This window comes from Aptenodytes forsteri, unplaced genomic scaffold (genome assembly GCF_000699145.1).
Source record: "Aptenodytes forsteri isolate BGI_AS27 unplaced genomic scaffold, ASM69914v1 Scaffold195, whole genome shotgun sequence".
Lineage (NCBI taxonomy): Eukaryota > Metazoa > Chordata > Aves > Sphenisciformes > Spheniscidae > Aptenodytes > Aptenodytes forsteri.
The window spans coordinates 173,340-186,642 of record NW_008795317.1 but is presented as its reverse complement, the minus strand read 5'-3'; the positions used below and the strand labels follow the sequence as shown (position 1 = coordinate 186,642).

Below are 13,303 nucleotides of genomic sequence, written 5' to 3'. Positions count from 1 at the left end.
AAAAAATCAGTTTTTTTTTTTTAAAGCCACACATTATTTTGTTTTTACAGCTGTAAACTTTCTGAGATAAACATTCTTTTTAATGTTTCATGATTTAGAGCATTCAATTACTTAAAAAAACTACTTTGAAAATGGAAAATTAAGCACTTCCATTTGAAAGAATGAGTTTATTTAATGATTTACAGATTTTAAACTTGTGGAAATGCTATGACGATCAAGTCCAAATAGCCCAGTAACAGTGTCTCATAGAGACTTGACTGATGCCATCTGATATGCACAGACTGCTACAGAATACGAAATAACAATGTCTCTCTCTTGCAAATGTGCTGAAACATAGCATTGCTATTACTAGTTTACTGGTAGTAGCAACTTAAGTGTTCATTTGTGTTTAACGTGTGTTCGCAAATAACCACAGTGTAAAATACAGGTGACAAACAGGCGTAGAATGAGTTAACTGTTCCATCTGTAGACCTTAACAAGGCACCTTTGTATTTGGGTAGACACTCATGATGTGAGCTTGAAAGACCAAACTATTTCATCCTGGTTTTAATTGGTATCTGAAGCTGTATTCTTGTCTCTGTTCCAAACAGCAGGTCAGCTAAAGCCCATCTTTCAGCAGGTCAGCCATGAGACTGCCTGATTAGGACAGCATGCCTTCCACCCGTTCTGCATCACTCACCCTTCGCCATCTTTTACACAAAACCTTTATGGAATTTATCAAAGATTAAATCACTTCATGTCTACACAAACTAAAGGGGATAACATATTTTGCATTTCCTAATCATTCCATGGATTACATAGAATGATTGTTCTATGTTTGTTTGTTCTATTTGTTTCTAAATGAAACAAAATTATATAGAGTTGTTCCAAATCTTTAGGATTATTATTCTTTACTACATTTCACAGGAGTTTTTTAATAGGACTTTTGTTTCAGTTTGATGGTTCTTTTTTAAGAGACCAGATGTTTGTATGCTTCTTACCAGTTATAGAACCACTCTGGAATTGCTTTCAATGGTGAGCTGCAGTTTTAATCAAACTATAGTTGCAATAGAGTTTCCACTGATGTCCAGCAAAGTAGGGTCATATACATATATATTCACTTAAATACACAACTTGTTTCTCTAAAGTGCTGAGCTGCTGCCCATCATCCTTTCCCTGCCCCCCATTTTGGAAAGGTGCTACTGTTAAATTCCAGCCAAAAGTATGTGGATACTCAGGCAGACCTTAAAGACTTTCACTTTAGGCACTTATTTGTGAAAAAGTTTCCTTCTGTGTTTAAGCATTCTGCAGAATGCCTTGCTGTGGGTCACCACCCCATTGCAATGATCTTTCTGACCACTGGCTTCATGTGTAATTTGACGCTTATCTTTTTTAGGTTAAGATCATCTCCAGTCTGATGAGGAAATGTTGGACAATACCATACCAGATTTCAGACCCTGAATTAAGATGGTATTTAATAGGTACTGCATACAGTGATTTTGCATTGCTTCAAAACCAGAAATCAACTGAGAAGCTCTCTTACAAGAGAGCTGAGACTTCCTATGCTCCATGGCAGCTAGGATGTACGGGTGTGACTTCCAACAACTTTTGCCATTGACTTTGGGGAATAATCCTCAACAGGTACAAACAAGTATTGTGCCACTGACTTTAGTGATGCCAAACCAAATTACTGCAGAAGTTGGGAGTATAACCTCAGAAATTAAATAGTAAAAACTAATTAAACTCCAACTCTATCAAAGCGTTCAGATTACTTTATACCCCAAGAACAACTCTCACATGAGTGGTTCATCAGTGTCAACAGAACCCAAAGACAGATCATTACAGTTTTATTAGGAACAGTCCTGGCATATTCTGTCCAATATATTTCATGAATGGTGATCATGTGTAAATCACCCCCACTGGCAGCTGCTGCTGCTACTCTGCTTGCTGCAGACTTCTTGCTCCATCATGCTGTACAGAGCAGCTGCTTCAGTGGTTGTTCTTGTTGAGGGCAGCATGGCACACCATGAAAGAAATGAAGTCTGCAGATGTAGGTTGTGCTGAATTACTTCAATAATCTATGGTAAAATGGTCATGTTGTTAACCCCAGAATAACAGAGACTGCTTTTCAAAAACTTCAAATTTTACTGTAGAGCAATCATAATTTCATTCAGTTGCAGTGTGTGCTAATTAAGCCTGAAGAAAGAGTCAAGCTACTGTGCTGTAATAACATACGCAACTGAAATGGCATTACATGATAATTATTGAACCCATCAGTGCACCTAGAAGAGAGCTACTAACCAGAACATATGGAGTACAGAGATATAATTCCATGCACTATGTTTCCCAATATGTTAAAGCACTAGAATGAAAGATTTGTTTGACTTTTTTTTGTTGTGTATGTATAAAGATTTGTCTTTATAAAACTTCATGCACTCAAATACATAATTTTTTTATGTATATACACACACACACTCAGTAATCAACAGATTCAAGTCAAGATCCCCCATCCCATCATTCTAGACAAATCTCAGAAGAGACGCCTTTCTCTAGTTCCTGTGGTGAAATCCAGCCAGCTATACCCAGCACTTCCTTGCATTTCCCATTTTTGGTTCTGCCACCAAACTTGTGGCATTTTAACTTCCATTTTTCTCACACACTCTCTCATTTCCAATTTATTAATCAGTTAAGTTTTGAAGCTTATTTCATGTCATCACACTACCATGGTCACTTTCTCTTTATGTAGAATAATCCCCACAGAGTATTGAGAATATTGGGTGTGTTAAATATTTACGTTCACAGAGATCTCATACTTTTCTTGCCATTTTGTTGGTGGAACATGTTGCCTGAACCGACCACCAAAACATGGCTGATGCTGCAGCCCAAACCAGTTACGACTTTGCAAATATCCTGTGCTTCCTCCTTCTGGCTCTCCAGACAGCACTGATCTGAAAGACCCAGAGCCTTCCCGAATGTGTTCTGCAAAGTAAATGCCACGGTACAGACACCACACTTGCTTTAAATAATCCTGACTCCTCACAAGTTCAAAACAATTCAAAGCTCACCCTGCTATCTGCTTCTAGATATACCCACTTTCCATGAGTCCACTAAAGAGGAACTTCAAAAGGTCAGAAATGAAGATACCACATCATAAAGTTTCCATCACCCAGAATTTTCTGAGTCAGATTTAGGTAAGGAGAAGAAAACTGCCATCTCAGTTGCAACTAAAAGCTTACCTCAGATGAGGACCATTCGGCCTTAGCGGTGGTTGCCAAGAAATGGCAATAAAGGACTCGCTGATTGGAGTCACAGACAATGGACTAACACCCTGAGGAACTGTTGAAGGTGTAGTCACGCTGGTAGGCAAACTCTCTGTGCAGCCTCCTAGAAAGCCATCACCTCCAGAACAAGCTATTACAGTGATCGAGTAGTTTGTATAGGGTATAAGATTAGTCACCAAATGACTTAACATTGATGAAGTATTCCCAGTAATGACAATTCGTGGATCAGGCATGCGAATCTCATAGTTAAGGATTTCACCATTCTGTATCAGAGGAGGTTTCCATGAGACCTGAAGGAGGAGAAAAAAAAATATTACAGTAACAGAATTCTTTCAGTCAGAATGCAGAAATACAGACACAACATGCTACAAATGGACACAAGTGTGATCTCAAGATATGCTTTACTTTCTCCAGCAAGACAGACTTTGCGTATAACCTTTCCCAGGTAACTGAAATTTGATTTTTAAAGGTGCATCAGTTAGAAATCTAACCTCCTTTAATTTGAGTGAGGGTTGCAGTAACAGTTGTAGCCATTGAAAAATCTACTACTTAGCTTCACCAGTAAAACGTGAATGCTCCACTTCACTCAAAATTCTGAGAGATGTTCAGATGCATTAGCAAAAGTACACTAATTATCATAAGTATCACTGACTGTCATTTATTTTCTTATGGTGTATTGCCTGGTGTGCTCATCTGTTAGTGGCAGAGTAAAAAGAAATTTTATTTTGTGTTTGCGCAATTTTTAGAAATGTGTAACTGCCCTAGCTCCTATGAGAAACAAGATTTGTCCGTACTCTCTGGATGATGAAATATGCAGGTTTTCCCTTTTATTTTTCAGTAATAAATTACACTGGTAAGTATCAGACAAAAAACAGGCACAATTTTCCATTTTTAGAATTATAAGATTATGCTGAGAAAACATCACAAAAAAATGGAAATTACATACAGAATTCATGTTATATATATATACATTTACTGCTATGCTTAACTGTGGTTTTACTCTTACTAAACTGAAGCTAGGTGGGTTGGTTTTTTTTAAAGTTTTTCTTTTTTTAAGTGTATTATTCTATATATATTTATTCTTACCAGCTCCAGTGAGGAATCACACTCAAATCATTGTACCATAAAGTGCAAGGATGTTTTCAATTCTTTTTTAAGGCTTTTTGCCACGGTATCATGACAGAGGGGACTTTAGACTGACACAACGAGGACATGTAACTGTATTAAGAATCTCAAAGTTTCATAAAGGTAGTGTAACAGCATCTATCAATCCTTCCTCCCCTAGAAGTCCCAGTGTATGAAATATACCAGCTTTGCTTTGCTCATCCCTGGGACTGTTTTCCTTGCCACTGACCCACTCATCTATAACAATTGTTGTCTCTTTTCCTCCCAGGCATGGGATAATTAAGGATTGAATCCAACATTGCAAAGAACACAGAAATGGAGAAAGCCTGGGTGAAGGTACATGCAGAATAAAATGAACAAAGGTAATATTGAAGTGTTAAATAGTAATACCGAGATACTTAAGTTGAACTTTTTCCTTAATTCTCTCCAGCCTCCAGAGTAAGTATCTTTAAAAAGGTATATGCACAATTACACACGGCCATGGAAACAGAGAAGCTTGATTTATAAAATGATTTTTAAAGGACCCTTGGGGATTAGGAAATGTTATATCTTAGGTACAGAAGGACCTCTTAGGCTGTCAGACTTGCAAGAAACCTGGCAGCAAAGTACTGGAGAAAGCTGAAGGATTTTGATAACAGAATCTGGAATACTATTAAACAGAGAATTAGAAACAGGGTGATCTTGAGTAAAGACAGCACAAACAAGATTATTGGTGCCCACATAGGAAAGGCTTAGCTTTGGCTAATTATCAAGTGCTGTATTCAGGTTTCTGTTACTTCTGGCCCCAAATCACGATCAAACAAATGAAGACAATACTATTGATAAAACAATGCAAAATTTCACAGAAGGTAGGAATCGATTCTGCACCATTCTCACAGACATTGAGCAAAACTCTCATTTTGAAGTAGTTCGTGTGATCTAGCCATAAGCTTAGGAAGCAGGGAAGAATGGATGGTTAGCACACACAACAGAAAATGTTGTTTTCAAGTGCAGGTAGAAAGCATTCAGGTCAGTAAACTTCAGGTGAAATTTCCAATCCTAATGCTTTTTGTTGCTACCATAGTGCACACACTGGATGCACTGCATATGTCACAGAAAGAGGGGAATGTGCATGGTTCACTTTTATTTTCAGGGATGTACCTTTGAAGTTGCTGAAAGAAGCACAGAAGACTTTAAGGTCTGACATACTACAGCAAAACACACATTTCTGCAACCATAATTATGTTATTCTTTTTTGAGGTGTAGCACCTATCCTGAAATTCTGCCTCAGTGAAGTGTGACTAAAGATAATATATTCAAACTCTTTTTTAGGAATATTAATACAGTTAATCTGTCATTATCAGTGAAAAAACCCCTCTTACTGGTTGCTTAATGCAAGGTGGCTTCTAATAAAAGAACTATATGTCAAATGCTGGAAAATTCAAAATTCCTGGTAGTACCCTCTCAGAAAACAAAATTGTCTAAAAACGTTCACCTTTTACCAAATCTTGTTTTATTTCCTGGAAGAGAGGAGGAGTTATTTTTTAATTACATTACATTTTAGATGCCTAACTTTTATGTCTAAAACCACAAGATTACTCTAATAGAACTTGCACAAGATTCACCATATACTGTAACCCCTTCACATAAAGGGACAGATTAATAACATGGGCAGGAGAACAGATGCTGCTCTAGAACCTCAGCTCCTGAATTTTATATAGCATGTGCACTAGCTGGTAAAACTTGAAAAAACTCCCTGGTGTTACTTCACAGCATTTGCTGGGCACTAGCAGAAAAAAAACCCCTCATACTGTACATAACAGAGATGCTTCGTGGGGCTTACACTGGGAAATTTCTCAATTTTTTTTTTTCCTAAGAGAAAAGAAAACTAGGCTGAACAAAAAGAATATTCAGTCAGCAGCACGATAACACAGAATGCAACTTATTTTTGTCTGGGCATGGATATCTCATACAAAGATATGTAGATCAGTTATCATTTTGGTTAGTATTTTTTTAAACTAGATAAAGGGATGACCAAGGATACTCAGAGTCACTGCTGTGTCACTTGACCTGCTTTGAATTACATATGTCACCTGGGAATAGCAGGTCATGCAGTCTCTGACAAACCTCTCTTGTCAAGAGGCAAGGGACTGCCTGACCCATAGAGTGTAAATGAAAACGATGGAGCCAGCCTCGTTAACACACATGTGGTACTACTGGACCTATTCTCCACTTTGATGTGCCAAGGTTTGAGGTAAGAGCTTGGCAATGCATGAAAGCAGGAAAGCTCACTAGGCAGGCTGTGTTGGAAGCAGTAACAGTTTGTTCATTGATTTGAAGCTCAGCACTGAGACCATGAAAGAGGATGCCCATGAGGAAGAGAGAATAAGGTAACTACTGGGAGAGATTAACTGATTCAATGTAATGACTCTGGAAGCTGTCATTTAAAGATCAAAGCACCTTATTTTCTCCACCACAAAATTTAAAGAGACAGAAATTAGCCATTTTCCCCCCATTAAACAGTTATAACCTTGGAAATCTTTTTTTTTTTTTTTTGTTTTACAGCAGTTGGAACCCTGAAATTTAATTCTGAGCTACGTGAAGAGAGGCATTGGCACATGGGTGACTATTTTACTAGTTCAGGCCTGGCTTCAACAGTTAGGTTTTAAATCAGCGTGTTTGCCTTCATTTTATTCGCATTTCTCCTAGCTACTGCTTGTAACATCTACAAACAGAATGTAATAAATACACTACTGAGAGCTTTTCACTGTTGGTCTCAAAGCACATTGTAAGTCTCAAATTGCAAGTATTATTATTCCAGTTTTACAGATGAAAAGACTAAATCCCAGACTAAGTCACGTATCAGAAAGAAGCAAAACTGAAAACAAAGACCTGCTACCCTAATTCTGCATTCCAACCACTGGACTACAGGGCTCTGCCAACCCCCCAGCCTCCCCCAAAACTAGTTGGGAGATGAATTTCCTCATGAGTTCTTATCTGTCTTAACAGAAATTATAGTGGGATTCAATCAAGAGCCAGTATCACACCAGAAAAGCAAATCCTGACAGAGGTCACTGATAGTTATTCTCATACACTTTGCACATGAATTACATCCAACTTCAGCAAGCGCTACCACAGAAGAATGGCACGATCAAGTTTGCAGTAACAGGTTGCTACTACAAAAACTTCTAGAAGCTTAGCTTGAGTAGTGGAAAACCAGAAAGAACATTTATTTATGATCCTAAACACCTACTACAGTAAAGTGTTTAAGCTATATCAAAGGCAGGGGGATAATGCTGATGAAACCCTGATTAGTTCACCCCACTGTATGATCTGTACCAAATGAGCAAGCCGTGCAAGAAACCACAGTCCTAAAATGTGGAAAACCCCTAGTGTGCAAGTTAAGGTTGTTCCTATGGGTGCTGGAGTATCGTAAGTTGCTCAAGCAGCACTTATGTGGCAAATAAACCAAGGTCTCACTGACCTTAGCAGCATTACAAGGCAATCTTCACACAAGGATTGATCGCTCGTAAACAATTTCCCCAATGCACCAGGCATACCTGCATAAAACCGGAAGTGTGGTGAATAAAGTCCAAACTTTTTTCTACCCAGCGCGAAGCTGCTGTGTGGGCTTACTGCATCTCCCTTTAGTGCACAAGGCCTAGTTATCAGGGTTCGTATTCTCAAAATTATGTTCTTAGGCAACTGCAGTCTGAAGCATTTTGAGAACGAAATAGCGACAGGGGGTTTTAACCTGGAAGAGAGGAATGGTCTTCACAGCCTCATTCTCTACCACACAGTGATCTGCAGAGGTAAAACACTGAAGGATCACCTCTCTGTTAGTCACTGACTTCAGTGACCATGGAGTTATTACCGTTGCATCCAACGTTCTGTAATCAGAAGCAACTTCACAGGACAGCAAACATTAACATGTGAGACAAAAAACAACTCCAGAACATGTGCCTATAACTGTAATTCCATAGAAAGTGGAAAGTGGATAAAGAAAACACCTTCCTTTTCATGGATAATACTCAAACTGTAACTACAGGGTATATTGCTTTAAATGTGTCAGTGGTATCCATCCCATACAGCTGAAATCTCTCTCGTGTATTTTAGTCCCAACCTATTTACAGAACAACAGGCATTTAGCAGTCCACTGTCCAGCTTCTGAGCTAATGAAGAACAGAAGACAACTATAAAAATAGAGCCTTGTTTACTTGTTTGCTCACTTGCATATGCAATTCAGTAGTCAAATTCGAGAAATAGCTACTAGAAAAATTTATCGCTCTGTAGCAATACATGATAATCTTCTGCAAAGAAAGAGTGCAGACTGCAAATCTTGAAGATCCTGTGGACAGCAAACTGATGACATTGTTCAATCTGTAGGGTGGAATACCAGCTTTCTCTGCTGCAGCTTCTTCTATACAAAGAAAAGAATGGCAGGTGAACTGTAAATTAAGTGATTGTCATCTCTGAGGGTAACAACAAACATGAATGACAATGGAATTAAAAAGCCTACAACCCTTCCTCAGTCAGAGAAGTCATGAGGAAATACTTACGAAAAAGAAATAATCCATAGAAAATGAATGACGATATTAAATCAATATGCAAAAAAAGAAATTAGAAAGAAGAATGACAGTTTGTTGCTACAGAATCACCATGGTCCTTCATTTCTAGGAGGCAACATATATAATATATATTAAGACAGAAGTCAATGAAATCATCATAATTTTTTATTTTTATCATTTTGCATCTAATCAAATTGCAGGAAGTTTCTGTGGCACAAGAAATATATGTCAATAAGGTACTTACTTCATCCAACCAGGATGAAGCCATTCTCTTATAACATATCTAAGCACCAAAAAGAAAAAAAATTTCCTTTCCCCTTGAGAGAAACATCAGGATTAAGCACAGCTCATGCCAACTTCTATCTCGAGAAAGAAGTTATGCAAAGAATGACAGGAAACGGTTGCAGCTTCTTGTCCTATCAATGGTCCAGTTGGTGACACTTGCCAGCAAGGGAGAGCAATACAGGCAAACATGCGTCAGCAAGTCTCCAGTTAAGCCAATAATCAAGACTACATCTGTCTTCCCCAGGCCAAAGCCCGCAAGGGACAACCACAGCCACGAAAGGGAAGTCTTCCTACTGAAACTTAAATGGCCAAAGTTGGAAAATTTGCATACTACAGTTAATTTATTTCAGCGTACCCAGCCACATAATGCTTTTCCTACACAAAGAACTCCTTTAAATAATTATTCACTGTGTAAACCAGCCTCTTTCTCAAGCCATTCAACCTAGCTACATTCCCAAATGTCATATCAGTGTGAAGTGTGAGATTGAAGCAGCACAGCAATTGCAACCCTCACAAGAAAAGGAAACAATTTCTTTTATACTTCTGTACATTAGGGTATAGCAAATCTTGTGTAACAGGAATAATGTTCATGGCATTGGCATATACTAAATAAACGGCTTTTGCAGTTGCTGAATACCTCCACTTCACTTTGGCATTTAATCAGCCACAAGAGCAGTTTATTGCGCAGTATACTCCGCTACCATGAACATTATCAATTCAGCAAATATTAAAAAATATCATGCAGGTGTCACAGAAATGGGTACTTTAAAAATTATCTACAGCTTTACACTTTCTGTTGCACAAAAGAAAGCAAGCTAAATGTTATGGAGAGATATTGGTCCATTCTGATTAAAATTAAATGTTAAAGGAGCACATACACATCAGAAGTGTTTATGCCAAGAGTGACCTGCTGTGCTGATATTTTCCTCCTTGCAGAGTGAAAGCTTTGGTCTATGAAAATAAGCTGTATTTTCAAGTGAGTACTATCCTGGAGCACTTTGAATTCTCCACGTCCTCAAATCATTTATATTGATTCTATGACTAAATAAAGGAATGGAAATATGTTTCTCTTTTTTTGTAAGTTCTCTGTTTTCAGTAGAAGTAAATATTTGTGCTCATGGTTTAGGGATTGGTTGCACTGACAGCTGAAAGCCTCTATTGATTTGCAACCGTGGCTTGGTAAAGGAGCCTCTTGCTAATCTTTCCCACAGTGCCCTTCCAATACTTTCCGCTCTAACCTGGGAGGACAGCTTTCTCTAGGGCAAGAGGTAATTAAAATCTCCCTCCCAAAGAGATGGCTTGTTTTCCATTCTCTGCTTAAGAGTTACCATTGTAGACACTGAATAAGATGAGACCATTGTACAGCACAAGCAGATTCCACAAATTTGATGTGAACACTACATAGGTGATATATGCACCGCAGGTGTGGTGGGCTTGATCTGCTCAGGAGGGAAAGTATGCCTTTCTGGGACTCTTGTCAGAGTTTAAAGGCACCAATGTAAAGCAATCCCAAACCAGATCCATCCTATTTCCACACAGGAAAACTTTTCAACCACTAAGTGGCAATCCTTGCACAATACTTCACAGTCATTCTGCCTGTGCAACTAGCGTACTTCTGGGGTGAAGGAACACAAGGGGTTTGCAGAGCAGCTATTCAGATCTACACCCTAGTTTGAAAGAGCAGGGCAAAAAACCCAAATGTTTTTAGAACATGTGCTACCTTGTTGTTCTTGTATTCTCCTAGTACAGAACAGTCACACGGGCCACAGGACAACCTCAGCGCCACGGCAAAACCCACTGGGTGGTCTCAGAGTCTTACTACTCTGATGTGAACTTGCCATAAAATTGAAGGGAAAGAAACAACACCATCACTAGTGAGCTAAACCATTTGACAGACCTGTAAGAAGACTAACAAGTAAGATGAAATCCCAGTCGCTTCCTCTCGTGCTCCCATATGCAAACAAGCAGAAGGTGAGAAAACCACTGGGTGCAGCAAGCCTTGTCCATAATCTCTTCAGTTATTAAGTGCAATGAGCTCTTCTGCACCTATAACTTTATTTCCATTTTTTTAAGATATAATAAATAATAATAATAAAAAATAATAAAAGCTAAAAAAAAATTTCTTGCCGTCCTGGACAAGTAAGAGAAATTTCAAGATTTTTAAGAAGCCTTAGAATCTTAGAAATCAGAGGCAAAGTAATGTCTCAGCCATGGAATACCCTCTGCGCAGGAACTGTACCAAGTATTCCCAACTCTCCCCCAATTACGATGACTATCAAATTAAAAAACATGAAGCAAAACAAGATACTAGATAAATTAGAAGAATTTATATTTTTATCAGCAAAGGATACCAATACTCTGTACACTGAGAGAGAGAATTTTTGCTGAAGGACAGATACTCAGAAGAGAGTATATTTGGAAAGGCATATACATAAGTCACTTTTCTCAATTAAATGCTGCCACCTTTAATTATTTTGAACATTTTAACCTAAATATTTAGAATGAAGAAAAATGAACAGTAAAACTGACTCATGGAAATAAAAACATCCAGGCTTCAGCATATTTAACAGAAATTAGTCTTAACACACCAAACAAATATTTGTCTTCAGGTGGGAAAAACAGGCCTGAGACTACAAGAGCACCAGTGGCAAAAAATATGACCACCACTCATACGGCAAGTCATACAATGTAGACATTAAAGGGCTTTAAAGAGCTTTGAATGTTAAAGATTGACTGGGAAAGAAGAAAGGAAAAAAGCATTTGAACTCTTCGGTAAGAAAGGAAAATAAATTTTAAAAACATTGTGATATTGAAATTAAAATATTACAGACTGAAGACTGCACTGCCTGATTTTGAGTTTCAGAAGAAATAAATGATCAAACTGACTTTCAGTATTGGTAGATTACTTAATCTTGGAGCTGAGCAAAAGACAATAAAATTACAACTGAGCACACACCTATGATCTCAAGAAAAGACATCCAGTGAAGAATGACAAGACCTCTGATAACTCACAGGCTTTTAAAATTAGGATTGGATGTTGACTGCACTTGGAGAAAGAAAAAATACGGGTAAGATATAAAATTATTATGTCCTTGTCACATTAACGGAAGCATTAAAGGTTGCAGTGACAACTTCTTTGTGCTCAGAGTTGAAGCCAATGTGTAAAAGCTCATGCAATAAAATGTGGACATGTGTGTAAGCATGCCATTGAAGTAGGGCTACTGTTTACTCAGCATTGCTGCTTCTGGTAAATCCATGAAAAATCCTTTACTATAAATTATGGTGGATATTAAGATATATCTAGAGAAGCACAGAGGGCAGAGTCCTGGAAGCAGATCGCCCAAATCTTCAATAAGCAGTCTGGCAATTCATCATAATTACTAGTGGTCGATCATTATTAATTCTTACGGTAACCATTGTACTCGTACTGAACTCATTTGCTATTAACGCGGAGGTAACATGCAATTCCTTAGACGTTAAAACATAATTTTAAAAGCTCAGGATTTTTTTGTCTAATGGTGAATAGCTTTTTTCATAGCTTAAAATTATGTGTGAACAGAGCAAAAAAATCAGCGTTGGTTTACTGTTTAAATTCATACCCTCAAACTATTTAGACTGCATTGGTAACACCACTCTGTTTACCTTTTGAAAATACAATGTATACCAAAAATAATAAATCTAACGGATGAACTTCAATCTTATGCAAATGTCCTTTGTTTTGTGCTCTGGTGAGCAAGCTACTGTACCAATACTTTTGGCATTAGTACAAGACTGAATCCATGGAAGCATGTGTGTATTTACACAAAAGAGGCTTCTAAGCTACAAAAATCCCTCTTGTTTGGTTACACTAATTTCCCTTGAATGAAGTTTGTATGCAAGCCAAAACAATGGTAGTTATCCTGTCCTCTAGAGTTCATTCCCAACAGAACGATGTGAATAATTGAAAACTTCCTAGGTAGTCCTGTAAGGCTCTTCTTTCGTAAATCAGGAGAACCACAATGCTATTTTTTCTTCATTAGCTATTTTTAAAAAATCTGAAATTATATGATAGGTAGTCCTGTAAGGCTCTTCTTTCGTAAATCAGGA

General features: G+C 37.9%; 1 protein-coding gene across 1 annotated transcript in view; it reads right to left on the bottom strand.

Moving 5' to 3' along the window:
- LOC103899194 (usherin) overlaps positions 1-13,303 on the bottom strand; it is a gene marked incomplete at its 5' end in the record, with an annotated part of 310,634 nt that overhangs the window by 124,190 nt on the left and 173,141 nt on the right. Inside the window, one exon of the mRNA XM_019472152.1 lies at positions 3,216-3,550. Within this exon, the coding sequence (XP_019327697.1) occupies positions 3,216-3,550 (335 nt within the window). The remainder of the gene's footprint in view (positions 1-3,215; positions 3,551-13,303) is intronic.